This window comes from Strix aluco, chromosome 9 (genome assembly GCF_031877795.1).
Source record: "Strix aluco isolate bStrAlu1 chromosome 9, bStrAlu1.hap1, whole genome shotgun sequence".
Lineage (NCBI taxonomy): Eukaryota > Metazoa > Chordata > Aves > Strigiformes > Strigidae > Strix > Strix aluco.
This window is the reverse complement of record NC_133939.1, coordinates 17,695,799-17,722,796: the sequence shown is the minus strand read 5'-3', so window position 1 is coordinate 17,722,796 and position 26,998 is coordinate 17,695,799. Positions and strand designations below refer to the sequence as shown.

General features: G+C 43.5%; 1 protein-coding gene across 1 annotated transcript in view; it reads right to left on the bottom strand.

The window, feature by feature from the left end:
* Positions 1-20,786, bottom strand: part of MB21D2 (Mab-21 domain containing 2) — a 63,424-nt gene extending 42,638 nt beyond the window's left edge. The window contains exon 1 of the mRNA XM_074833954.1: positions 20,361-20,786. Within this exon, the coding sequence (XP_074690055.1) occupies positions 20,361-20,571 (211 nt within the window). The 5' untranslated portion in view covers positions 20,572-20,786. The remainder of the gene's footprint in view (positions 1-20,360) is intronic.
* Between the last annotated feature and the right edge of the window lie 6,212 nt (positions 20,787-26,998).

Sequence of the window (26,998 nt, the reverse complement as noted above, 5' to 3'; positions counted from 1 at the left end):
TAGCAGTAAAGTCCAAAGAGACGTGATGTTAAAACATGTTAACTGAATTTGATCAAGCACTTCTGTTCATGCTCTGCACTCCTCAGTCTACATATAAGCAAGTTTTAAACAAACAAATATACATTTGCAGTGCTAGACTTTCAGGCAGCAGCCCAGTCCCATCTCTGGCATGAGTCTGTGTATACATCTAGCCTCAAAAAAGCTTATTCCAGTGGCTTTCTGGGAGACTGCCAAGTGTGACTGCAAAGGGAAAATAGGTGAGCTAATCACATTCCTATTTACGAAAACAGAATTTCCTCCACCTCAGCAGAAGGTGGAAGGAAATACATTTCGCCAAGAAGACCCCAGTGATCTCTACGCTGACAGTATTTGATAATAAAGGAACACTTGGAGTGGGAGAAGCAGTGTGTAATTTGGGCACAGGCTGTGTGTAAGCACCTCCACATATTAACCAAGCCTACTGCAACTGCATTTCTGTATTCCTTCCATTTCCCTGCCTGCCAGCACCCAGTTCTGGACTCACATCTCCAGTGCCTCCCTGGTCTCATGACACAAGACCTCTGTATGCACCCCTCGTCCCATCACTCTGGTAGACTTTTGCTAAATCAAAGGGAACTGTATCTGACATGGCTGCAGTTACAGACGCAGATGGCAGAGCCAGCCCAGCATTTCTATCGAGATATTTCTTTTCTCTACCAAACAGCCAGCTGAGAGTTCTGGAAGATGTTTTGGCACCAGTTTTAGCTGAATCATCTAGTAATATAAGCCACATCTGTTCAACACACATGATCTGGAAAGCACCTTTTCTTTAGCAATTTCACAGGAGGAGAAGGTAAAATTGATAGCAGCTTGGCTTGAGGCCTTGAGTGCGCAGCAGACCAAGGGAATCAGCTCTTCTAGTCCAGACCGCAAAAGGGAAATCAATCCAGTTTCTTCTCCATAACTCACTAAACAAGCTCAATTATTGCTAGAGACAGTGAGCAAACCCCTGCCAAGCTCCTCAACAGGGGACCTTCCAGAAACAAATAAGACAAACCCTGAAAGACGATCAGCAGGGATTTTTGCTGAGATGCAAAGAGGAGCAATCAAAAAAACAAGCAACTGCAAACAGTCCAGGCAATGGTTAAAACAACCCAATGAAAATGAAAGCTAACAAAGTAGCAAAAGGCACAGGACTACTTAAAATGCTTCTGCTGCTTATATACTAAAGACATCTTCAAAGCAAAGACTGTAGTTTTTCATTAAATCTTTGCACAGACTTCAGTACTACAGGGCTCTGTCCCCAACGAAGAACTCCGAGAGGTACCAGCAATATAAACCAAAAGCCTCTGTTCCAACATGAAATGCAAGTATTACTGCCAACCTTTAACCTGACACTTGTGGGATGGCTTTGCTGGATGTGTATTAGATGAAACAGTACTGCTGGTTCATTCCCTGCCAAGACCTCACCAGATAGGGTGGGTGCAGCTCTGGCCGCAGCACCAGGTTCTCCATGAAGATGTCTGTCAGCAGAACATTCTTCTGGGGCAGAAATCTTGGGTAGCAAATCCAGCTATCATGTTGCCTCTTTCTGAAGTCTGACATTTGGAAATCTGGCATGTACATCCTTGCCTGCGGTAATCATAAGGTGTATGCATCTCCTGACATCCAGAAAAAAAGACTAAGAGATGGAGGAGCCTGAGCTCCTTGCAGAGTGCTTCGTATAACCAGGCACAGTACACCATTTCAGATCAGTGACTGAGCTCTCAGCTCTTCAAAAGGCAGATTAAAACTCCTTGCTGCATTGGGACAGAAAGAAAAACAAAGAAAAAAGAGGGAGATTTAATAGCTTTGCTCACTCACACTCTTCCTTAAAGAAAAGCTGCAAAGAGTTAAGTAGAGACTGACTGTAGCGTAAGTTTTGTCCTCATCAACCTTGGCTGCATGCTTCCAATATCAGTGAAGACAAGAGTTAGAAGAAAAATAAAGTGAGAACAGGCAGATAAGGGGATTTTGCAATGATGCAAGTCAAGCACTGCTGTCTTATGCTGTCCTTGAAAGGGAAAGTGAGACATCTTTTCAGAGAGAGTACTAGAAGTACAAAAACGGTAAGTCTAGGAGCATTTTAGGTTGCAAAGGACACATTATGACCTGAAAAAAAAAAAAAAAAAATTCCTCCTTCCTTTTCTCTTGGGTACTAAAACCAACTAAGCAAACTTAAAAAAGAGTCAAACCTCCCACTTGCTTTCCTTCTCTCTCCTCAACCACCATTTCAGTGAATCCTAGATCTACTCTTCCCTCGTGGCAAGCTAGCACAATAGTGCCAAGGTATAGAGAAAACTGAGACAGTCTGGACAGGAAACAAAATGTGCTGTAAACTGCTGTGGACAGAGTGATCAAAATTACATCAAGAATGGTCTTAAAAACAAAATAGGGGGAAAAAATGAGCAAACACCTTTCTAGACAATTAACAGGACATACCACAATTGGTTTCAGAGTTAATCTGCAAATGAGAATCTATCATATAATTTTCAAGCTCAGTTCAAGGAGGCAAAGTTTCCCATTAAGAAGACTGAGGTGGCTTGGTCAGACCCTCTGTTGTGTGCATCTGTCTTCTCAACTGTCATGTGCAGAGACTTCAGTTTGTCTCATTACTCTGAAGAGTGTACTTTACAAACCTACAAACCTGTCAAGAAATGTAGGAACCATTGCTCCATTTACTATGGATCTTCCCTAGGAAGAACTTGTACAAATCAAGATGCTGGGGACAGGAAAAGCTGAATCAAATATTGAAGAAATACATTACACTGATTTAGAAGAGGAAAAAGTCCAATCCCATCCTCAAAGACTACAGAGAAAAGAACTGCATCAGAACATTTGTGAAAGGAGACAAACACTTTTCCATTTCAAACTGGAGCTAAACCTAAAGCACTGGAAAACTCTGAACTCTCTCCTTATTTCCAAATAAATCTTCCTCTTCTGAATGTCTACTGTTGTTAGTTCAAGATTCTTTATATAATGGGAGGGACTAGAAACTAATTTTATTTTTTCTTAAAAAATAAAAATAAACCTTCCCAAAAGCCTCCAAGCTTGCCCTCTCTCGAGGAATTAGGAATTTGTACAAAGCAACCTTGACCTGATAAAATCACAGTTTAGAAGAATGCTACACAGCAGCAAAGAAAAGGTGGACAAAAAAGAGTCTATATGCACATTATATGCTGTATGATACACCACCATGTACATACCATGAATCAGTCGGCCAAATGTTTTCATAACTTGGCTTGTGTATTTGTATCCAACCAGTGCACACCAATTAGCCATCCTTTTCAAATAGCTAAATACAATAGTTATCTATGGCTAGAAACATTTTGTTTCAAAATAGCCCGATGCAGAATTTGCAACATTGAAGTGAAACAACAAGATACTAGTTTGCAAATAATCCTACTGGTTTAGGAGATCAGCATTCCTGAATTATTATCATTTTATTATTGGAAAGAAAAGAACTTTGCTTTTACAGAAAACAATCATCATGCAATCACACCTCCAGATGGATGGAGAAAAAGAGGGAGGGAGGATGGGAAAGAGGGTGAAGCTTGAGTGCAAACCCAGCCCTGCCTATGAAATGGAAACAACTGGTGTTTTCACCCTAGGCTGAGGCTGGACAAGTAAATACACATCTCCTTGGTCTGTGCAGACAGATGCCATCAGGGAAGATGACGCTCCCCCTGTGTGGCAGAACATGCTTGTGGTGTGTCAGTGTGGTGGATCTTTCACGTGTAAATGCACTTCAGGTGTCCACAGCACTTCACTAACAAAACATACTGTAGTCTGGCTTAGCACTGTGTGTACCTCATTTAGGGGTGCTTCTGACAATTTACAGGTAAGGAAAATACGGGTCCTGGGAAAAACAGGTCATAAAAAACCAAGACTATTTAAATATAAAATAAAATGCAGCAAAGTGCACTCTGTGGCCACAGTAAGTCCCTTAGGAATCACGAGACACTTCCTGTGCTGGTAAGCACAGATATTTCTCCCTCCCTTAGACAGCTAACAGGATCCAGCCCTTCCCACCACTTAAAATTCAATACTGTAAGAGACTGACGACTCCTCTATACATCGGAAGCAATGGGGGAAGCGAACAAAGCTGCTTTACTTTCCTCTAATCTTTCTCCCTTGTGTGCCTGCACCAGATGGTGCCGAGCTGCAGGTTGGAAGGAGATAATAAACCCAGAGGAAAAAAAATGGTAATATTAGGTTATAAAACAGCTGACCTTCAAATATGACGTCAGCTCCTGTTTAATTGATGGGACAGGTCCAGACAGACAGACGCATGCACACTGGGATGTCCATATTCAGCACCTTCCTTTCTAATATGGGAAGAAGCCATACGGCAGCACTGTTAAAATGGTCTGTTCAAAGTTTACAGGTGTGAAAATAAGCAGAGAAAAAAATCAGAGTTTCCATTTATCTTGAGACAGACAGACCCACTTGGGGAAAGCGTTCTTGCTGAAAGTGATTTTGCTTAAACCCCTGGTCCAGTATCACCAGTCTCTACTGATGACAGCCTGCCTCTCCCACTGTCAGGGAAGGGAAATAACCACAGTTAGAGAGCACAGATCTTCCAGAAGAGGAAGATTATCTACTCTGGTCCAGAGTTTTGCTTCTAGCTGCCATCACTGCAAACACTGCTATGAACAGTGGTTTTAAACACTGCGTTGAGGTCTGGGGTTATCCTGCTTCTGTAAAGCACAAGCTCTGGAGAACTGCCACTGTACAGCATACTGTAAAATTTTGCAGCCTTTTTTGATATGCTGATCTCAAACATTTGCCTAGAGTTGGATGATTGCTTTTTATGATGTCCAGCTTTGGGACAAAGAAGGCAAAACAGATTAAACAGTACTCCTGTTGGTGAAAAGGAAAGCCTTGTGTCAGGCTACTGTGAGGAAGATGAAGCAGTGTGAAACGCATAGGCCTGAGAGTGGGAGGCCTTGGGTGGCTCTCTGCCTCTGGTGCAAACACATGCAACAGAGAAGTAGACATCTCCCTCTCCTTGGCAAGGAAGTCATCTCCTGCCCACCTGCCTCAGCTCTCTTTGCAAGTAGCTGAAAAGGGCTTTAAGACTATTAAGGGGTTTGAGAAACATTAGATTCTGGATTAGTGGTTTTAGTGCTCTCCAGGCAAAGGTGACAGACAACAGCCTCAGCTAGAAGTATGCACATCTCATGTCCTACTCAAGGAAGCAGCCTGCATAGTACACTGAGTCACAGGACTTTATGGCTATGTTTCACCAGTCTCAAGGGAAATCTGCACAGAGGCTCCCAGCAGCAAGGGACAAAGCCACATTGAGTGACAACACTGAACAGTTCAGTATTTATTAGACATGTACAAAAATAAAATAGCTTGCTGTAAGCAGCTCAGTGCTGAAACACTGAATTTCAGTTTTCTCGCTGCTTCAAAGACGCTTCAATCGGGGAGGAACAAAGCCAAGAGCAGAGCCACTCAATCACTGCGTCCCAGAGGAGTATCTGCACCCAGACACCAATACAAACATCTCTCGTTCACATCACAGCCGTACCTGGTCTGCCTGGCTCTGCTCTCTAGAGCCAGGCAGATGCCTGGACACTGGCCAACATACAGGTCCCTCATCAAACTACTGCTTCCTTGTCCTGTGAACAGACCTGTAACTTCTTCTTGTCCTTCTCAGAAACCAAAGGTTGCTGGCAGGGGAAATGTCTTCCTAAGAACTCAGAAATTTTGCACAGAGCTTGGAACTGGGACAGCAGTGATTTAACATCTACCATTAAAAGCAGTTTAAAATTTAATGGTCAGAGCATAATAAATCCTATCCAGACATTTTCAGCTTGCAAGCCAGGCCATCAGCAGGGCAGAAATAGATTTGCTGCAAGGCAACCAGGAACTATTTTAAGTGTATTTTGTAAAGAACACAAGTCCTGGATTGTCTCAAACCACAGCTTTGTCCAGCACCTAGATGAGAAGACCAAGGGTCAGGAAAGGAAGTACTCAAGCAACAAATATTTGCCAGTTAAAATAGATGAGACCAAGAAATGAGGAATAAGGGAGAACAATGCTGAATTGTAGTGCAAAACTGGAGCATTATTCTCATTGGTGCAGAACAGAATAACAACAGTCCTGAAAATCACCTTACAGTTTCCTCCAGAATCACACTGGGTTATCATTTGGGTCCAGGTTGCTTCTTGTACTGCACTTAGCATCCAAATAGCTTGAATCATCGCCTAGTTATCAAGTGTGGCACTGAAGTCTGCATGTGTAGAAGCTCCATGCTAACAGAGTTTGGATGGGACTCCAAGATACACTGTTGGGATCTTTCAGAGATGCTGGTCATATGGTTGTTCTGCCATGCTGAGGACATAAATCACTTTGCCTTCGTCAGCAGGTTTTCAAAGCAAATAGGAGGACCTTTTACTATCCACCAGAAGCAAAGATAGGGACTAAGGAGTGCATTCCTTCACCTCTTTTTACCGTACCTGCTACAAAACAAACCCACAGACTCAATCTGTTTTGCTGTGAGAGACACACACACAGAGCAAAGATACACAGGAAACAAAGCTGTGGACAAAGCCAAGCAGTGGAGCCTGTATGACCAGCTTAGTTCCCATCTTCCTCCCATATAGGTCAACAGCAGACCTCCCACATCCTCCAACAGGAACAATTCAAGTAGCTGGAGGCTAAAGATAGGGTTGGTTCTGCATGGAGGGGACATCAAAAGAGAGAGGTTTGCATCAGTGATACCAGCTCCATCCTCCCACAGACTCTCTCCTCTTACCTCCTTAGATCAATTGACCCTGTAATTTGGGGCAATACACCACTAAATATAGCCTCTTCGATATCCCAGTCACTAAAGTTTTAATGCCTTAAAAACAAAGGGATTGTGAGAGAGAATAGTGAAGGGAGAAGGGTGAAGATGTGCTGTGCCAGGGAAGGGAAGAGGCCTCTCTCCAGCTCTTTGATGTTGGCCCCTGCTGTTCTAACAGAACCTTACCCAGGAAAATAAATCTTTAGTTAAGGAACGCTGCAAACAACCACAATGGGGCTTTATCATGGCAATACCAACACCACTGCAGCTTCTAAAGGTCTTGGTTGAACAGAGGGTGAGCAGTAGCAACCCCACACCGTGCTGAAGTCCGCATTCCTAAAATTCCCCAGCGCATGCAGGCGTGCTCAGAGAAGGCAGCTTAGTGGCTCAGGGGTTATTAGCTGAGAGTTCAGGTTCAGATGTGCCATGGGACAGAGGTCAGGGCATGGATACAGCTCCTTGTCTCTCCTGGACTTTCATTTGAAAATCTTCAAGCGTTCTCAGCATAGCACCCTCAGTGTTCTCTCTCCACCCACTATTGCACAAAGTGTTTTTTGCTTGCATTCCTCCAGTTATTATGGCCTGAGTAAGCGCTGTAAGGTCTTTGGGGCCGGAGTGCAGGAGATCCACACTGCAGCAGCCTCCTGGGAGGTCTCATGAAAACAGCAGCAAGCAGCTTCCACCCTACCCCCCTGATAACCACTACATCAGCGTGAGGGAGGAGGATAGTGTTAATGCAGCAGGAATCAACAAGCCTGCTTGTTTCTTATTCCAAAGCGAAGACAAAGGTGGGGTTTGTTCAGCTAGGCAGTACAGCCAAGCCTTGCAAGGAAGGCAGGAAAAGTGTGTATTTTTGATTTTGGTTTGGACTGAGTCCCTTGAAACAGGGTGGACATAGGAGTATTTTTTAAAGAAAAGTAAAAAACTGGAAATGCAGAAGGAAAATACTTGTAAGCAATCTACACCTGTCTGGTAACACTGCTCCTCTGGAGACAAAAGGGGCTGGGAGGAGGGGACAAAACAGGGGGAAAAAAATTCAGTGCTTCAAGCTTATTTCATCCTAACTTCAGAACAGGAAGGAGTCACTAAACCTTTCCGAGTTTTATAGCAGAAGAGAAATGGAAGCAAATATTTGATTTTTGGGTGTATTTTACAAAAAATATGGCACACTAATACTAAAAAAGCAGAGTTGAAAGATATCAGGGAAGTCTGGACATAAACCAACAAAATATAAGAGTGAAAGAAGGTCCCTGAATGCCCTGTGCTTCCAGCATAGGAACACATATAGCAATTGAAGAAAATGAACTGTGAAGGTAGATTTAATTCTTATTATTTGGTAGAAGTTCTCTGACAAATCGGTTCACCCATCAAATACACAATCCTTTTTTTTAAGATACTCATTTGCAGTGTTTAATAGGAACATTTTCAGCCTTAGACTCTGAGCTGTATTTGGCAGCTACAGTGCTAATAACAAACTGATAAAATATCTTACTCCTTCAGCTGACCAGCTCCCTTAAAATGCCTTGTGGCAGAAGCTGATGTGCTGTTTGACCAGGAAATTAGTTGTCTTGGAGACATCTTCACATAGAACAGCAGCTCAGTCAGTCACTTTGAGTGACGCCACCTAGCAATCCGCACATTAACTTCAAACAGAAAATGAGGATATCAAAGCCACAGAAAGAGAAATCATCACCTGCAAGCAACATGCTTCTCTTCTCCCATGCACTGTTAGCTGAAGGGAGAGCTGTAGCAAGATGAGAGTTTTGATCTCAAAATGCGCTGGTAACTCCCTGAATAATTAGGTCACTAAGAGGCTAATGGTGTTCCTGTCCATACAACCATTTATATGAAAATTATAATCTATGCTGTTCTTTCATAATCAGTTTCAGGTCAAACCTGCAGGCATCACTTCTAAAAAAGAAAGTTACCAAAAGGTTAGACAAAGAGGCAATCCAGAATCACCGCCACCTAGTTATAATTAAACTTCATGGATTAGAAAAAGGGTTATAAATACAAAGCATGTGGGCAGTTCTACAACACCAGGCATCAGTTTACAAAGACTACCAAATAGTTATTTCCAAGGTAAACCACTAATCCCAGGTTACGTGACCTGAGAAAAAAAGATACTGATCTTCTAGTTACCCTAACGGAATGATAAAAAGCGATGCTATTCTCTCAAATAAAAAGTAGAACTAATCCTGCCCAGCTCAAAGATACAGACAGAGATGCATCAAACTCTCTCTCACCAATTCTACACACATACACAAAATGACAAGGCAGAAAGTGAGTCAAATGCCAGACAAATTAGATTCATGCCAATGCATGTATTACTCCATGTTTGGGATTCAGGATTATGAACAATAGGACATAATGTCCTTTATCACCCTCAAAACACATCTCTGACCTGGCAATTGGCCTTCTGTTAGACTTTCTCCTGCCCCAAAAGACAGATTGGTGCTCTAGCAGGTGCTGGATCTAGTGAAACATGGACCAAAGCCATCCACCAAGCATCCTTAATTCTCTTCAGCACATGGTCTGATGATCCAGCGCAGTCAGAACTGACAGATGTTTATTCCCCTTCTGAGCCTTGAGGTCCACTGGAGATGATGTTCTCCCAAGGCCTTATGCAAGCACAGAAAGATGCACTTAATGCATTCAACATCTTTGCTAACTCAATAGCTACTGAAACTACAAATCTGTTAACTGTGGGTCTGCATATTTGCGGCACAGAATGTACAGGCAAGTCTCCTGCATAATTTTCTTAATAGTACCACATATGACTTGGGAGTAGTCCAATTCCTGTACAAACAGGGGTACATGCAAAGGCTTAAAAATTTCAGGAAGAAAGACACTGTCCCTGTACAGAACATTCCTGCCAACAGCTCCAGTTAAGGGGAAAAAGAAAAGCCTTGTCCCAGCTGTAATGAAAGGTTCCCTTGGGCAGCAAGAAGAGTAGCTTCACTCACAGAATATTTGCATCTCAGCTGAATTAGTTAATGTGTGTTGAACACTGAAAATTGTGAAGTGGTATATAAACGCTAAGGATTGTTATTTATGATTGTCTTGGTGCACAACAGTGGAAACTAGTGCCATTTACAGACGCAAATTAAGAACAACAGGAGGTCTATCGACGTGCTGTGGGTCTAGGGATTTTGTTCATTTGTCTCTCCCACTCCTGTCTCCCTCAGACAGAAATCTCTTCCATAGGACTCCTACAATCCTCGCCGAGCAGGGCTGGCCTTGGTCCAGTGAAGCCTGCCACAGTGGAACAGCTCTGCCGGGAGATGATGAGACCTCCACCTGCAAACCTAGGTTATATCACTTCTCAACAGCACTCCCCTACAATTCAAAGCACTGTCATCACTGCCCTTGAACAGCAAAGTATTTTCCACTTAGATTATTTGTTTGGGGCAAAGTAAGACAGAAAATAGAATAAAATAAAGACACATACACGTTCCAAGGTAAAGAAAGGGTTAGTTAAAAAAAGTTGAGAACTCAGAGTGACATAGACTAGCACAATAGAGTGATTCATATACACAGGACGATGTCTTACAAGACTGGTCTCAGCATAAGAGCAGATTTTTAGACACCAATTTCTTTACCTGCATTGTTAAGAAGCAGCTTAGATAAAAAGATGGTTCTAAACCTCCTGTCTGCAGCTTGGGTGAAGGAGTGAGAGGGACTGTCTAGTTTTTAAAGTAACTCAGGAGTGCCCTATGTTTCCAGAACCAGAATTTGGGTTTAAGATCAAAACAACTTTTTTTTAACTTTGATTTTTCAGACTAACTTTTAACTTAACTCTGCAGCTCTGATAATGTGCAGATAGTTTTGCTAAGTGCTTACATAGCACATATGAATCCCTCTGCCAGATAATTAACTACACAGACATAGTAATTCTTTGATATTACAAGCCTGTGTCAAAGTGGTTATTTTCAGTATAACACTGCTGTCTCAACTGCATGCTTTGCACATTCACAAAATTCACAGGGTATTGGGAAAAATTGGGGTTACAGGGTCAAGCTTTTATAGACAACTTAGCACATAAACTAAGCTTCTGACAGATGCTCAGTCAAATTGTAATAGCTCCTTTTTTCTCAATAATGCACTTAGATGTGCATTACAGCTTGTACATTGGAAAAACACCCAGGCATTTAATTCAGAAGGTGCAGCTTGTTCAGAGACATGCTGCATTTGCAGAGACTTGCATTCCTCTTATTTTCCTCAAGTTACTGATTGCTTAGCACATAGCTGCTCTACTGTCTATGAAATACAGACATTTCAGCTACTCAGGCTTTGAGGGCCTAATATCAAGGGGCCAATATCAATACCTGATCTGCCATTCAGCACACTGTACGCAACTTTCAAAAGGCAAATTTCAGAGACAGAAGGCAACAGAGCCCCTGAAGTGTTGTTACAGTGACATTCCCTCCTCTATTTGCAGAGCTGCAAATTGTTTTATGAATACCATTCAACCAAAAGTTTAAAATAAACAGCAATTCACTGTCCATGCTGGGACAGAAGCAAGCTGTGCTGGTCGTACCACAAGGACTAACCTCTGGAGAGTAGCTGCACAGCTATCCCTGTGTACAGATCTGCATCCATACCCAGGCTTCAGTATTATATATAAAAAAACACAGTGGGTTTAGGCACCTCTGAATCAATATAACCACACCACTCTGAATGCTGGCAAAGGAAGAAGTGTATTTAGAGGGAGATTAGGGTATTTCCCTCCTCCTCCCAGGACAAGCCTTATTTAATTTTAACGCAGTCAGTTAGCTCCTTTGTTTGCGCTCAGCTCTAGATTCCTCAGTGCACCAGGCAATCCTGTACAATCACATTCAAGACTGGCAAGGTACAAAACAAGTTTACACAAACTGGTCGCAAAGTACCTACAAGAGCTTGCAAGCTCCTGCAAAACGCCCTCTAGAACAGGTTCCTGTCGCGCTGAGCTAGGGACAGAGATTAGACTTATCAGCTTTGACACTCAGCAGGAATGTGTCACAAAGGATTAAATCATTATATCATGAAGTGTCAGCAAACGCAGCTTTCCTGCTGTTCTACCACTAAGTTATACATTAATTAGGGAGGTACAAAATAAACATGAATCTCCAAGCATCTGCCTGTGGATCAGGCCCAGCCAGAGCTATTAGCACAGGATTCATTTCCAAGGAGTCACCCAAAGCAGCAGCAGCTCTTCAAGAGATCCATTAAAATGCAAAGAGTATAAGTGCTGAAGGGAAAAGCATAGAAGCTAATTGCAATGTTTGTCTTAGCATTCTTGATAGCTCTTTAATACAACTCCTTCCTTACAACCTCAGCACCTGATTTTCTAAACAAGGTGATGTATGCACCACTGAATAAAAACATCCTTCTTTGAGAGAGGTGTGGAGCGTGTCAAAAGATCCCACAACATGAACAGGAGAGTTGAGAGAAGACATTTTATAACAGAAAAAGCACACTGCCTTATAGACTATGCAGTAAAGCAAGAACTGACTTTGTTATTTGTAGATGCAACTGCAAGTGTTCCCTAGCTGCTCAGCAGTTCTGGACCAAATCATTTATGAACTCTCACTCTGTCAGTGGGTGGAAGAAATTCCACATGGTCTGACTGCAAGCCACAGTAGAGAAGATCTAAACAGACCAACGACATCCCACACATAAACCTCTACTTTTCATCTAAATCATGACCTTAGAAAGATGTCATTGGACAAAAAATTATTCTCTGACAATTCCTTATAGCTATCCCAGCAGGATTTCTAGCTTCGACCATATCTTGTATTTTTCCCTTGCTTTCTGTCCCAGACTGCTGCCTTCTACTGCTTAGCATTGCTTGACTCTGCCAAATTAGATCAGCATGCGGACTGTGGCCAGGATGCATTCCTTAAACTAATTTGTCCCAATTTTGCTTTGGGATCCCTTCAGTATAAAATAAGATTACTTGCTAGGACTGCCTAACTGGGTCAGGTTGTAATCTCTCTCTCAGAGGCTGCTGAACTGTACTTGATCTTGAAGCCACTAGATCGACACCCAATAACAGAGCAACTATTTGCCTTCACTATTTAAATACTTCTGAGGCTAGACTCTCAAAAGAAGACTTCCTTTTCCAGCTTCAGTCTCAGAGGGTTGCATGGTTAAACCATCCTATCATGAAGAACAGCAACACCACGATGTTCCACTATTCTGGTACCACCCCACCTTTCACAGATTGCTGAAGCACCTGAGATGAAGAAGGCTTCAGGTAGTACCGAGGTCCCACTATGTAATATTATATTCAGAAACTTGCGCAGGTCTGTGTAAATTCGGGGGCAGCTCAGAATGGAACATAGGTCCTGACTCAGTGTTTTACCTATGGAGAGATTTTCTTAGGATGAAATGGATGCCACCCACCTCCTGTTCTACAAGCTGAAGCCACCCAGTACTGTGCAAACTTCTGCCGACAGCCCTAAACATGTGTAGGTGGAAGTAGCTACCACTGCTGTTTCAAAGACATGGATATTATGAACCTTGAAGTAATTAATCACCCCCACTCTGTGGCATGCAAATTGTACTTTCAACACCAGCATGCTCATAACAAAATGCATTAACAATCTTCTAATTAAATGCTTTAAATTAGATTAAAATCATACTGTCTGACAGGTGAAATATAATGAATTAACAGGATTGTTGTAACTTTCTTAGCATCAAGTGTTTATTAAAAGCTCAAAAGCCAAATATGTTGGGGAGAAGGGAATCTGTCTTCCTCAAGCTGAATGCTACAGCACACGGTGATTCCCTTATAACCAGAAAGTCACTGAAATGGTGCTTTGAAAGGACTGCAGAAAGTTTATTTAATGCAGAAGTACATGATTCAGGGACCTGTCAGGTTGGCTGAAGTACTTAAGGTGCAGATTAATCCACTCAGTCCAGGACAATTACTATTTGCAGTAAAAGGGAATGCAACAGAATGGTAGAAATGAAAGCAAACAGTGGAGTCCTCTTTAATAAAAAGAGAGTAAAATCTATACAGCATCTGTCAATTGGAACATCAGCTGCTGCTTCATGACTTATTTTGAATGTCTCCTAAGTTGTCTTTCAGTTGCATTAACAAAAAAAGAAGCCAACCCTCATTTTTGTTAGTCAGACAGAAGACAGGATTGTGCTAACAGAAGTCATAAACCTTCACTGGATACAAAATCCATAGTTAGAATGGGAAACCTATGAAGCATGGTTACAAGTTCCAATAAAGCTACAGTTCAGTCTCCTGAACTCGTATCACACTACTAGCAATCAGAACAAGACTTGGGCAAACAACTCAAACATCCACCTAAAGGTATTTTTCAGCTCTCTCACCCTTGCTCCCATGCAGGCACACTCCTCTTTTCTCAATAAGGGACATTCTGCGAGTACAACATCCAAAGCTGCCTTCTGCTTTAGCTCCCATGATAGCTCCTCTGCTTTTCCAAGTTAAAAAGCAGGGCAGATGATACCCTTCTTCGCTTCCCCAGAACTCCATCTACTCCAGTACTTGTGTCATACCCCAAAGACAGGCAAATTAAAGAAAGTCTAAATGTAATATAGTATGTTGTGCAGGGGAATGGACTGTTACTCTTAGGGAACTTTTATCTCCTTGTTGAGAGGATAGCAGGCAAAACTGCCGATGGGCAGAATTAACAGTTTTCTTTTAGGATATGGAACTTAACCCATCCCTGCTGTAATTTGCTAAGGGAAAACCTGGCTCAGGAGGTATGTCACTACATAATGCATTCAATTCTTCTGCCTCTATTTTCATAGGAAATAAGCTACAGCTCTTGCTTCTCAAGTTAGTTTCATACACTAGCATCACCCAGCCATAGGTAATGGACTCAATGGCCAGTCATTTTTCTTAAACTCAAAGAGAGATGAGAGGTCTGTGCCAGAGGGTCTCACAAAGACATGCCTGGAGATGCCGTTGTCATCTCAAATGAAACAGCCCTTGCAACAGAAGCTCCCTTGACTGGAGGTGAGAGCTAATCTCTTGGCCTCAACCACATTTCTTCCTGGTACTTTCTCATCTAAGTGATCTTGCAGACTACAAACAGCTAGGGTCTGACCTGGATAGAGAAGGGAACACAGGGAAGGGTTGCACAGCTGTGCTTGGGAAAACCATCTTTGCAACAAAAGGACTGGAACATGCACAGGGGGAAGAGTGTACATGTCAAGGCTCAAGAAAAGATGCAAAAGTTTTAGCTGTACAGGAGATGGTTAAAGCCAGCAGGAACCTGTCATTTGTCAAATAAAAATTAAGACAGACAATCCCAACTATCCAAAAAACCTGCACAGCTTGGAGATTCCCTTTGAGAAGTACAGGCAGGACTATTACATCCTGAGTCTCTTCTAGACTGGACTCTCCCTATGGGCTGTTCTGGGTCTCTGAGTACACATCCATTTTATAAATTACCAAAACTATAATAAAACATGTCCTCCAGCCTTCCTGAGCAATTTTGTATTTGTCTTTAATTTAGTTTCACCTGTAAAAATAGCCAGCTGCCTGAAAGAAAGTTGAACAACTGGTTTCTGACTAGAATAGTTCCAAATGTTTTAGCATTCATGCAACATCATGTGGAAGAAAAAAGGAAAAGTCAAAACCTCAACAACTCACGTATCCTGGTTACCATCCTCCACTATAATCATAAAATTGCCTTTAAAACATAATTGCATAATTGGGCTTGGCAAGTATTCACCCAAATCTTTTACAAATATTTCCACAGACTGAAGGAACAGGCGGTGGGCAGTCTGACAAGCCTGCCGTGAGAATTTGTGCCCCTAGGACATGTTCCTAGCTATTACACTAAATACTTTGTATCACAGCCTAATGTTTCAAAACAGTAGTTGAGCAAGTGAAGTACCAGCATCTTAAAAGAAATTGAAAGATTTTCAATCTACTTTCACTGCACAGATAAATGGAGCAGCAATTCCTTTGAACAAAGAGACAGAGGAGGCTACCATTCCTTTCTAACTAGTAACACAGAAAGAATCCCCAGTTAGATGAAACTGGTTGACTTCTGGTAGCTATAACCAATTAGAAGCTACCAATGCCTTACTAGGGTTACTTCACCAGCCTAGCACCCTGTCCCTTAAGAAAAAACACCCCAAAACCCTCACAACCTCAAATGCAAATACAGAAACATGTGGCCTGCAGGGACAGAAGACCCAACAGAAGCCAGAAATGAAATCTGCAATACAGTAAGGTTGTTTTTAACAGCTGTGCATTATGCATTCAGCAGCACAGGGAATGCCAGCAGGGAGCCTTTATTAACATAGGCCTCAGAGTACAGTGTGCTCCTATCATGATTGGCCTCTCTTGAGAAAAGGCGCACACACACAAAAGACTTAACCCTAGAGAGATCACTCCAATCCTGTTGCTATTTCATCAGAGAAACCAGAGAATTTCCGTGATGTATCATAGACAAACAGGTAATACTTCCAACAATGCCTGAAATCTAATCTACAATAGATGGTTTCATCAGCAAGTTATGCCAGATAGGGAAAGGGAGAAAAAGTCCTGCACAAACCCACACAACAGTCACACTAACAATGTTGTTCTGCTACACAGACCTCAGGTACCAGCATATTCTCTTGTAGAAGATGCTAATAAAAGCAAGCTGTTGTCAGGACACCTGTGTTCTCAGCATGGCAATCTGCACCTCCACTGCACATATTTTAGGGGCCCATCAGTCCAAGCAACAGCTGGAAGCCTTGCTACAGATGTAGGGGCCCAGCAGGGTAACTCGCTCCGTTTGGGAAGCTGGTATTGGCAGCAGAAATGTTTTGCTGATGCCAGCTGTGCCTCCACTATGAGACTTAGCTCTATCACAAACACTTGCTAGCACACCCAGCTCAGCACTGGGCAGACACCAGAGAAAAGGGAAATGCTCTCAGAATAGGCTCACCACCTCTCCTGTATCAGGTGCTGATACAAGCTCTCTAGAGGTCTTGTCAACAGCTCTAAGTTGCAGCTGACTGCAGATCCTCAAAGTGTGGCCTGTCCTGGTGAGCAGCTCCCGCAGAAGTGAGATGCAACAACTGAAGTGACAAAAAGATACACTAGAGGATTTAAAAAAAAAAAAAAAAAAAAAAAAAAAAGCCCACTTTAGCATCAATTTAAACCAGTCCTTCCCCTGATTTGGTTGGGGGGGGGGGAGGGGTGGAAGGTGGGGAGGGCAATGAGAAGAAAGAAAATGGCATGAAATGTCCTGAGCATCCCTCTTCTGACTCTACAGAGAAGAAAAAGTCTCATTATAGTAAAGGGAAACAAAATACCAACCTGAAGAGCTTGAAAACTGGTCTAGATGACTGAATTCCAATGTGTGCTTGGAGTCTTGGAGTGGAGGAAACAGCTTTGTATAGTCTGTTATTTATTCATATCTACTTAATCTTTTCTCTTCTCTTGTTAAGAAGTAAAACACAAGAGTCAGTATCCTTTATAACATGAGCTGGTTTGAAGCAGCAATAGCACTAGAAATTTCCAGGGGTTATTTAATATGCAATGTTCTGGTTCCCAAGAGCATAATATATGGCTTTTTTAAGCCTAGCACATCTGTGCATTACAACACTTTTTTACTTAGGTGCTGAACAGAAAGAGACAGGTAGTGTTTATTAAAGAGGTTTCCTGTAAGTACTTGTACTGGAGGAACAATACACTTTAGGTCAGGTACCCCTAAAAGGTTTATGAGTGCTATGCACCTCTCATCACAACAGCAGCAAGTGTTTTACAAATCAAAATAGCACTGACTATAATATCATCACTTGAAAAAATACTTCATCACTCTTTAAGCATAAAAAAAAAAAAAAAAAAAAAAAACCAAAACAGAGTCACTGGGAGAGTAATTAGCTCCTTTCATGACTGGCAGGCAGACTTGGTTTCTCAGTCACGCCCGCTGCTCAGAACACATGGTCGTCTTTCTCCACTCCTTTTTTTGATTAATCCAGCCTTCCCCTTTGAAGCTCAGTTATACCTATGTCAAAGAGACAACTAATTATCAGGCACAGCTCAGTGTGAGTACAGCAAGTTACCCGGGAAAGGCACCAAAAGACACCTGTTGTTTCAGTGTAGGGTCTTAGCAAGACTATATGGTCTTGGTGACTAGGAATGGGATGCCCAGGAATTGCCCACATTCAGAAAATACTCACTTCCCCCACCACAGAAGTAGGTCATTTGCAGTCCTATTCTAGTGCTTGGGGCACAAGATTTTGGACAAAGGCATAACAAGCAGTACCTCTTCCTAATTTTATCATAGCCCAACTCTTGAGATCTCCCAGAGTTCAGTTCCTAATAGTCAGGGCAAGACCACACAGATGAAAAAAAGTTAATATAAATAGAAAGCAAAGATCTGACCTAAAGGGCAAGCCATGCAGAGTACAAACATCTGAGAATCTGCACAAAGTCTCCTCACCTATCATTCATCCACCAATTACACAACAATGTAATTAAATCAGGAAAGCTACGTTTAATTTTCCTATCATCACCCAGTAAGATAAAAGCAGTATGTATGGGAGGGATCAGGCATAGGGGAAAGAGCTATTTATTAATAAGTTAAATCTTTTTAGATTTAAGAGCCTCTCTGGCTAAGAAGGGTCTGATCCACAAACACAACTTCTGGGTCTAATGCAGACAAATCAGACAACCCATCTCCGTTTCTGTCCTGGGCTTGGTCCTCAAGTCTCTTCTTTTATTCAGAAACAAGTCTTATTGAAAATCGCTGGATATAACTTAAACAGAAATATAGCTTTGTTTTAAACCCCTTTTTTAGTCCATACATTTAAAACTGAAGAATGCTCATCTCCCAGCTATTGTACTAACAAAGACAGTCACATTAATTTATATTATTTCTAAACAGCCTAAGGCTCCCTGTTTTCATGAACAGCAAGGCATTAGGGTGCACTTGCAGAAATACAAGGCATGCTCCAGCCCGTTCTTCTGTCTTTCTTCTATTGCCTTCTCTTGCAGGAGGCAGGAAGAAATGCTGTGATCCCTGTCCCCTGCAAAGACTAGTAATGCTTAAACGGGATCAGATAAAGCTTTCTCTACTTGCTAGCCACACACCCAGAACTGCTGCTCTGGCTGTTTTCTCTCCACTCTGCTTCATCCCATTCAGCCCTGCTTCCTCAGCCAGTTATTTAAAGCCCTGATTGAAAAATGAGTATCAGATCATAATAGAGGATGACTTCCACAGGATCAGGTTTTCAACAACAAAAATCCTACAGGCTTTGATGCAACCATGGCTTCACCACCATCTTTTTTTTTTTTTAAACAGGAAGGGAAAAATATTTATAACAGCAACTATAAATATACATGCTACTGACTTTTCAACTTGTTGTCCTTGTTCTCAAGCTAAATTTAGTCCGCTATATCCTGTCTAGCCCTTGGTGAAAAAGCAATACACACACAAAATTGTGTAAATCCCACAGCAGGCAATTATATTTATTCAGGTACCTTACAAGATAACCAGCTGGACAGGTAGATTCTCATTTAGTAAGTGCATGGCTACAGAGGCTATAGAGGAAGTGGTCTATTATAGTGATTACACCCCTGGTACAGAAAATAATTATTATTGCAATAGGATAGCTCTGTGCTTCTGAATGAGAAAAGTGATGTAGGCTATTCACAGTGTACATGTAGACCATACACTCGGTTTGTGCCAAATATGCTTCGAGGGTGTATGTGTACCTCTAAGCTACAAAGAACCATTCGCTGGCCACACCTGCTGTTTACCCATGTTCTTATTTTACTTGCAAAAATGTAAATCAATATGATTCAAACTCGGATGACTGATTTCAAGGTCCAACCAGCATGTTAAAGAGCATCCTTTCGTATCCTGAAGGCTCTCATTCGTGTGAGTGATTTCTTAGTCAAACAAGGTAAATATTTATCAGGAACTGACTACCTAGAGAATCAGAATTATTAGTCATTCCTCTGTTAATCTTAAGAAGCCTTAGTCATACCAGAGCCCAGGTGATTTTTGCAAGGGCTAACACACGTTTCACCCTGGTTTACGGATCCCTGCCCACGATTCAAAGTTTCACGCCGATGAGGACTCCCCCACCACAATCTGACTTGCTCCACTCGCAGCAAGTTTTGCAACCTAAGCAAGAAACGCAGTTCAGAGGATGCTCCTTTACAGGCATCAGCCGCTCTAATAACCAAAATAAGCGGTCCAGCAAAAAACATCTGTGTTTCCTACGGCCTTGATAGTTGGGGGGGGAAAACAATAAAGGGTCGGGCTCGGCTCGCCTCCAGCCCTGCTGGCTCGGCGTGTTTCTCGGGCACCGGCCAGCTCTGAGACCCAGCCTTTCCTCTGTGCTTATAAATACATCGCTGCTGAAGGCTAGCTGGCTAGGACGGGAGAAATTAGTTTCCTGGGGGCGAGACCCGCCCTGCGGCCGGGGACCCCTGAGCCCGGCGCTGCCGCGGCGCAGGGAAAGGGTCCGCGGGTGCCGCCCCGTCGGGGAGCCCTGCCCTGGGGTCCCCTGCCCCGGGGTCCCCGGCCGGCACTGCCGCCGTCCCCGCCCCGCACGGTCCCTGCCCTACCCAGCATGGAGAAGATGAAGTCCTTCGCCGTGTGGATCTCCAGGGCTCTCTGGTCGTCGTACTCCCTCTGGTCGTGTTTGGTGAATTCCTGGATGAGTTTATTCAATTCCTCCACCCTGGCTCCCGATCGGAAATCCAGCTCCGGGAAGGGAGGCTTGCTGGTGGTGCCGGCGGACCCTGCCTTGCTGGCGAGAGGCGCCGCCATCTTCATGCAAAAAAAAAAAAAAAAAAAAAAAAAAAAAAAAAAAGAAGAAGGAAAGAAAGGGAGAGAGAGGGGGAGGAAAAGAAAAAAAAAAAAGAGAAAGGAGGGGTTTGCAATGTTGCAATGGAAGAAGGCAAGCGGCGCCGCAGCGCAGCGACAAGCCCGGGCGCGGGGGCTGCCTGCGCGGCGCGGCGCGGAGCGGGGCCCGGGAGGCGCGGAGCGGCGCCGGGCGCCGCGATCAACAAGCGGCCGCGCTGGCTGAGCCCCCGCCCGCGCCGCGCCCGCCCGCCGCTCCGCGGAGCCGCCCGCCGCCGCCGCGCTGGGGGGGCCGGGCCGGAGCGGAGCGGCGCGGAGTGGGGGCCGCGGGGGGGCTCGCTCCTCTGCCGGCGTCACGGCGGGCGGGTGCTGAGGCTGGAGCCAGACCTCTGGCTCGGGATAAAATTACCTTTTTTTTTTTTAATTTAAATTTAATTTTAAACTTCAGCAAAAGCCTTGTCCTGCAAGTGGATTAATAACCGGCTGGGAACTCTGCTCCTCCCACATGTTCCCGAGGCATTCCGCAGTTATGCCTTTTTTGCTCCACAAGGCATCCTGAAGATTGTTCTATATATACATGTGTATATATATGAAGTAATTTTATCGTATGTCTTGGAAGCAAAGTCCAAGATAAAGTATCCTCACTGCTGCACGTGAGACCAACCCTGCCCAGAAGCTCCTGAGAGCTACCTAGACAAAGGGTAGGAGGGGAAGCGGGATCTCAGACTTGCCTGAGGTCAAGCAGCCTGTGGCAAGGAGCCCAGACCTCTGATCTCCATCCGTTCCCCCATCATCAAGACTGCATGCTTTTCTTCTGTGTGTATTTTTAATGCCTGCTCACTTTCCAACCAGGAGTGTTTTTCTCCCTTTAGCCTGATCTTCTGTGCCTTGTTCCATCATTGAACATATATAGAACAATCCATTATTTACCTTAGTGCATCCACTGGAAGAACTGTCTGTCTCCCTGCCCAGGGAGTGTACAAATATATTGTGTTAGCCTTCTACAGGGCGTTTCAGATGCTATGGCACTGATGCAAACTGCTTGGATATGTATTATCCTCTCAAGATTCTTGGCAGGAAACAAAGCTTTCAGCTCAGTCCCAGACTACGGTAAAATGTGTCTACCAAGATTAGGCATGAGGCATTCAGAGAAAAAACCAGGAAGGTGAAACTAAGCTCAGTGTGAAGAGGTTACAGGCTGGTTTCCCTGATGCATAGTAAACACAGATGCTAGTGTTTAGACCTGAGCTCGGGGATGTGGCTTGGTTCCTCCGGTCCGCTACTCTTGATCAGAAGTGGGAGTTCAGCACTTCTTGAAGTGGGACCTTATCTGCAACAATCAATGAAAATCAAGGGTAGGTTTGGACCCTGTAACAGAAACCACAGCCTATTCAAAGGAGAAAGGCTGATGCCTCTGGCTTTGTCCTGTAACTACTTACATAGCTTTTGAGGGCACTGATATGCTCATTATCTAAGAAATGATGTCCCAAAGGTAAAGGTAGGAGTGCGTGTGTGTGCATGCACATGCCCTCTGCTGGGTACACAGGCCCTATTGTGTTCAGATACTGCTCGCAACCCACGGACACGCATCGACTTCATTCACCGTCTGAGCCCTGGTGATCAGTGTCACATCAATCTCTGACTGGCACCATGTTTGACTTTGCCCAAGCACCTTTCCTTCATCTCCCTTCCCAGCAAAGCCTACAAATAAACCCAACTGACTGATAGCATTAACACAATGCAAGATCTGACTGGCAGGAGAGCAATTAGCAATGCTCAGTGTCGGTTGCCTGCCCTGCAGGATGAGTTCTGCTAACCCGGCCCGGCCCATGCCCTCCCATGCTAGCCTGCTGTGGTCACTGCCTGGCTGAGCTCTCAAGACCTCTTGCCTCCTGCCCCTCTCAGGCTTTGAGAGCCCTGTTGCTATTTCTCTGCAGCTTGTTTTTGTCCGGGGTGACAATCTCGTACAGGCGGACAGCTCCCTCTTGTGATAACACCGCTCCCACAGAAGTCACAGTAACTCCTGAACCCCAAAGCACTTCAAGACCTTCTGTTTTGCCCTGTCCATCTCTGAACGTCTCTACGTCCCCTGTGTGCCTGCCATAACCATTCTAGTTGTGTGGATGTCCCTGTTTCACTTTCGCACGGTGCCAACGGCTAGCAGCTATGAGGTGTGCATCACTGGCACCACTTGGCGAAGCAGCTGGACCTTTTGATATCAGCTGCACTTACCATCCCCAACACTCTTGCCTCATCTTTTTCAAGCTGATGTCCTCCACAGCCTTCATGGACTGGATAGCTTGCTTTCCTAACCACATCTTATTTGCTGCATCATATTTCAATACTGGAACTTCCAGTAGTTTCTTCATGAGCATTTTGTCTCAGATTCTGTCTTTCAATGGGTCTCCTAATGGTCACACTGACCCTCCACCCACATCAATCCCAGACTTACTTTATCATTTTTCCCACTCTTCATTTAAAATGTTTATATCCATTCAGTAACAGCTTCATAGCTAGCTTTGATTGCCTGAATTCACTAAACACCTATTGGAAACATAAAGTGTTTCAGAAACAGCTAATGCCAAAACAATGGAGATTTCAGTTTGATTGCCTTTTTTAATGGCACCTCTGCTTGAAGTTATAGTCACGTTCATATTTGCAGAAAGTTTCCGTTAGATCAGGGGGTTAAGTCCTCCATGCTACTTGCTCATCTGGAGTTTCTTTCATTTGTGGTACCATTCAGAAATTGCTCAAAACCAAAGAATGTGCTTCATTTAGTGTCTGAGCTCAAACCAACATTGTTCACCAAGAGCAGCATCAAGCAAACAGTTTTAATTTTCTTCAAGGGTCTCTAAGAGGTATTGCACCTCTCTGCCCCACCTCAGTGCTAAGAGAAATTCTCCTTCATGAAAAGCAGCTGTACCTGCAAAAGAAGGAGGCTTTTTACCACCTTCTCTGGAAACCTTTCAATGGGCTTGGGTCTCTCAGTGGCAAGTGGGATCTGCCACACTGTCATATGCTTGGTAATACCCTTGAAACTGCATCAGCTTGCAATTTTACCTCATCACATCAGTGCAATTTAAGATCTCTGAATAAATACACAGTTAATTCAAGTCTTACATAAATCAAGCACTGGGGATTACTTGAGCAAATAAATGAGAATGAGATTGCAAGTATGGTTGGCCAGGAGTTTTTCTACCAAATCTTTTTTCTTTCTGAAATGGAACTCTCTGTGGAAACATTGCAGCATCCTCAAAGCTCCTTCTGTGAGAATTATCTGGGGCCTCTGCCATACTGGGCACAATGAGGACATCCACCTTAATTAGGATAGGGATTGAACACCCTGAATACTAAACTGTTTCTCACCTGCACTGGAATCTGCACTCCCCCCTCACATGCACTCTTCCTTTCTCCCATGTGTTTTCTCTTTCCTTCAAAGAGTCTTCCTCTTTTTTTCCTGCAAAATAGACTTCCTCTTCTTTTTCTCCTGCAGAACAGATATCCTCTTTTCTGCTCAGCACCACTTCTACCATTTAGAAATAGAACAGGCCACAGAGATATTAAGCGAAAGAGAAGAAATAACTGTTCTGTAGCATGACCTGAGACCTCAAAATGCTTTTCACACTTGAATGGGCTGTCTCAAAAAACTGCTGGACAGCAAGTGAGTATTAATACCACCATTCTAAGACTGGTGAAACAGTTCTATAGTAGCTATGAAGAGCAATTGGCCTGCGATACCAATGGAGAAAGACCAGGCAACCCAGGGTCTGACACTCAGTGCATCTCATTTAGGTGTTGCAACCTGGTAGGGGGAATTAATTGGATGAAGACCCAGAAATAAGATGGAGCCTCAGATACATCATCTTAAGATATTTCACTGCAGCTTGTAATTAAAGTATGATGCAGAATGAGCTAGATTTATCCCTCATTTCATAGAAATTGTACCCAGATTTTCCAAGGCTAAAAGTAGACTTGAGAAACATCTTCCTTTTCTGTACTTAGGACTGAAGCAGCTGTAGCTCAGAGGGGCAAGGGGCTTCACCAGGAACAAAATTACTGACTGGAAGTGCTCTATTTTTCCAATCTGGTGGCTGCAATTTCTCCTTCATATTATTGCGGTACCTTCTAAGCTGTTCAAGGGTCCTTTGTGCCTTGTGTTGCAGAAACCTGGTCCTGGCCTATAGAACAGGCTGTCTGTGCAGATAAGAAGAGCAGCACACAGCAGGGAAGTGGGCTGTGGACAGGGAGGGAGTAGCTCAGCAGCAGACCAAGGATCCTGCTGTGCCATCCTCCTCCCTCTCCTTCACTGGCTCTGCACCCAACCCTGGTCTTCCCACTGATAGCTGAACCCTGGCTAAGATTTTCCCCTTTTCCCTTTTCTCCTCCCTGCACACTCTCTCTTTGTGGCCTTAATTCATAGATCTGCAACAGTCCCAGGTGGAAGGAGCCCAGAGTAGCACCAAACCTAGTTTTACATTTATCAGGACCTCACTTTCATTAAGCTGCCCTGGTGATATCCTTATGTATTTCAGCTGCTCGCTGCTCTTCAGGTCTTTCCCTCCACTAGTAGTCCCTGGTCTGGTTCTGGAGTGAGTAATTTTAGGGTTCCCAAACAGGATTAGAATGTCACAGCATGCCATGATGTCACCAAAGCAATCCTTGTGCTTCTCTGCATCAGGACTTCCCCTCATTGTGGTGCCAGAAACTTTTCCTCTATTTCAGACACCCCAAGAATGTCTTCAAAACAGCAGTTACAGGCTCCACAAGGCTAGGATCAACAAAGGCCAAGTTTAGTGCAGACTCAGGGCAAAGAGTCTTTCAGAGGAAGTTTGGCCTCATGATCTCTCCCTGGCTCTGTTATTCAAGTTGCATGCTTCAAATGGGCAAGACTTGAAGGAACTGTAATGAAGTCACACAGCCCCACCAGAGCACTCCCAGACTCTGGAGATCTGGAGCTGGCAAGGAATTGGGCTCCTGCTCTGTACCCAGGACTCCCCCTTGCCTTACCCTATTTACAGAGGAAAGCCAGTCCCATTCTGGCCCATGAACCCCATTAATTTCACCACCTGGAGCTGTCTCCACATGGGGATATGTGTGGTCCCAGCTGTGAAATTTGCCAGCCAAAACAGCATGGATTATACTCAACTCTGTTCCTCTCCAAACACCTAGTGTGTCCCAGATGTTTCCTAGAGACCATGAGAAGCTCTGCCTGCCTTTGTTCCCCACCAGTCACCACAGAGTTTGTCTAAGTTAGTGTCTGTAAATAAAAATCTGGGTGATTTACAGCCACAATTTCCGTATGCAAAGGATTATGACAGATCAATAGCATCCAGCACACACCACAATCTTGAGACAGTTTTAAAAAGGGGTGTTGCCTCCTTGACAGACTTAAACTTTTCCTCCCGATTAAAAAAAAATAAATGCCTCCCCCTGTGAAGAGTTGTGATCTCCTACATCCTGTCAGCAGAACACAGCATTGAGCCGTCCACATGGCAGTGGAGCTGTGCTCATTAAAATCTTTTGAAACAATGGCATTGAATCTGTCACAGCCAGCCTCAAAGTACCTATACTCAGGATGCTCAAAACGTTTTCTAAAAGAATAGCAGATGCTTAGTGCATACCCAAGCTAGAAAAATATCTAGCTCATATATCCACCAAGGCTTTTGAAGTAAGGTTTAGTAAGGCTAAGAAGCAGACTCCTGATTCTCAACTTCAGCTTCAGACACTGACTATTGAAAGACCTGAGCCAGATCATTTATTATTCTTGCCTCAGTGTCCATTTTTTTTTTTTTGTGAAAATATACTGGTGATCTGTTTATCTCATTGTTGTTAAGTGTAATTAGATTGTACACAGACGCCTTTGAAATTGATCTGATAAACTTCATAGCTGTAAGTGGGTTGGCTCAGGGCCTCTGTAAACAATGTTTGGAAATATTTCTGCTGCTCATTTCCTAGGCTTATGTCAATTTTCTGTCATTAGTTTTATTTTTAAATTGGGGTTGTCTCAAATAGTAAAATTTGGATTCACATCTGAGCAGGGTTGAGTGTTGTAGTGCTGCACTGGAGCTAATGCTCTGGTACAGGGATATGTCCAGAACATGAAATCCCTGATCTATATGCAAATTCCCCCTATATGGAGAGGATACAGCTTTGGTGTTTGGGTTTGGTTCTATATATAATAAATAAATTCTGGTGGGGCAGATTGGAGAATACAAACAGCAAGACATTCTCCCTTACACATCTACATGCATTGTGTATGGCTTGACTACACTTGTTGTTGTTCATTTGTAGCTAATTACTTATATTACAGCAATAATCAAAAGCCACAAATGAGAATCAGGGCCCTATTGTACTGGAAAACAGATATAAACATAATGAAGAACTGGTCATTAGCACTTCT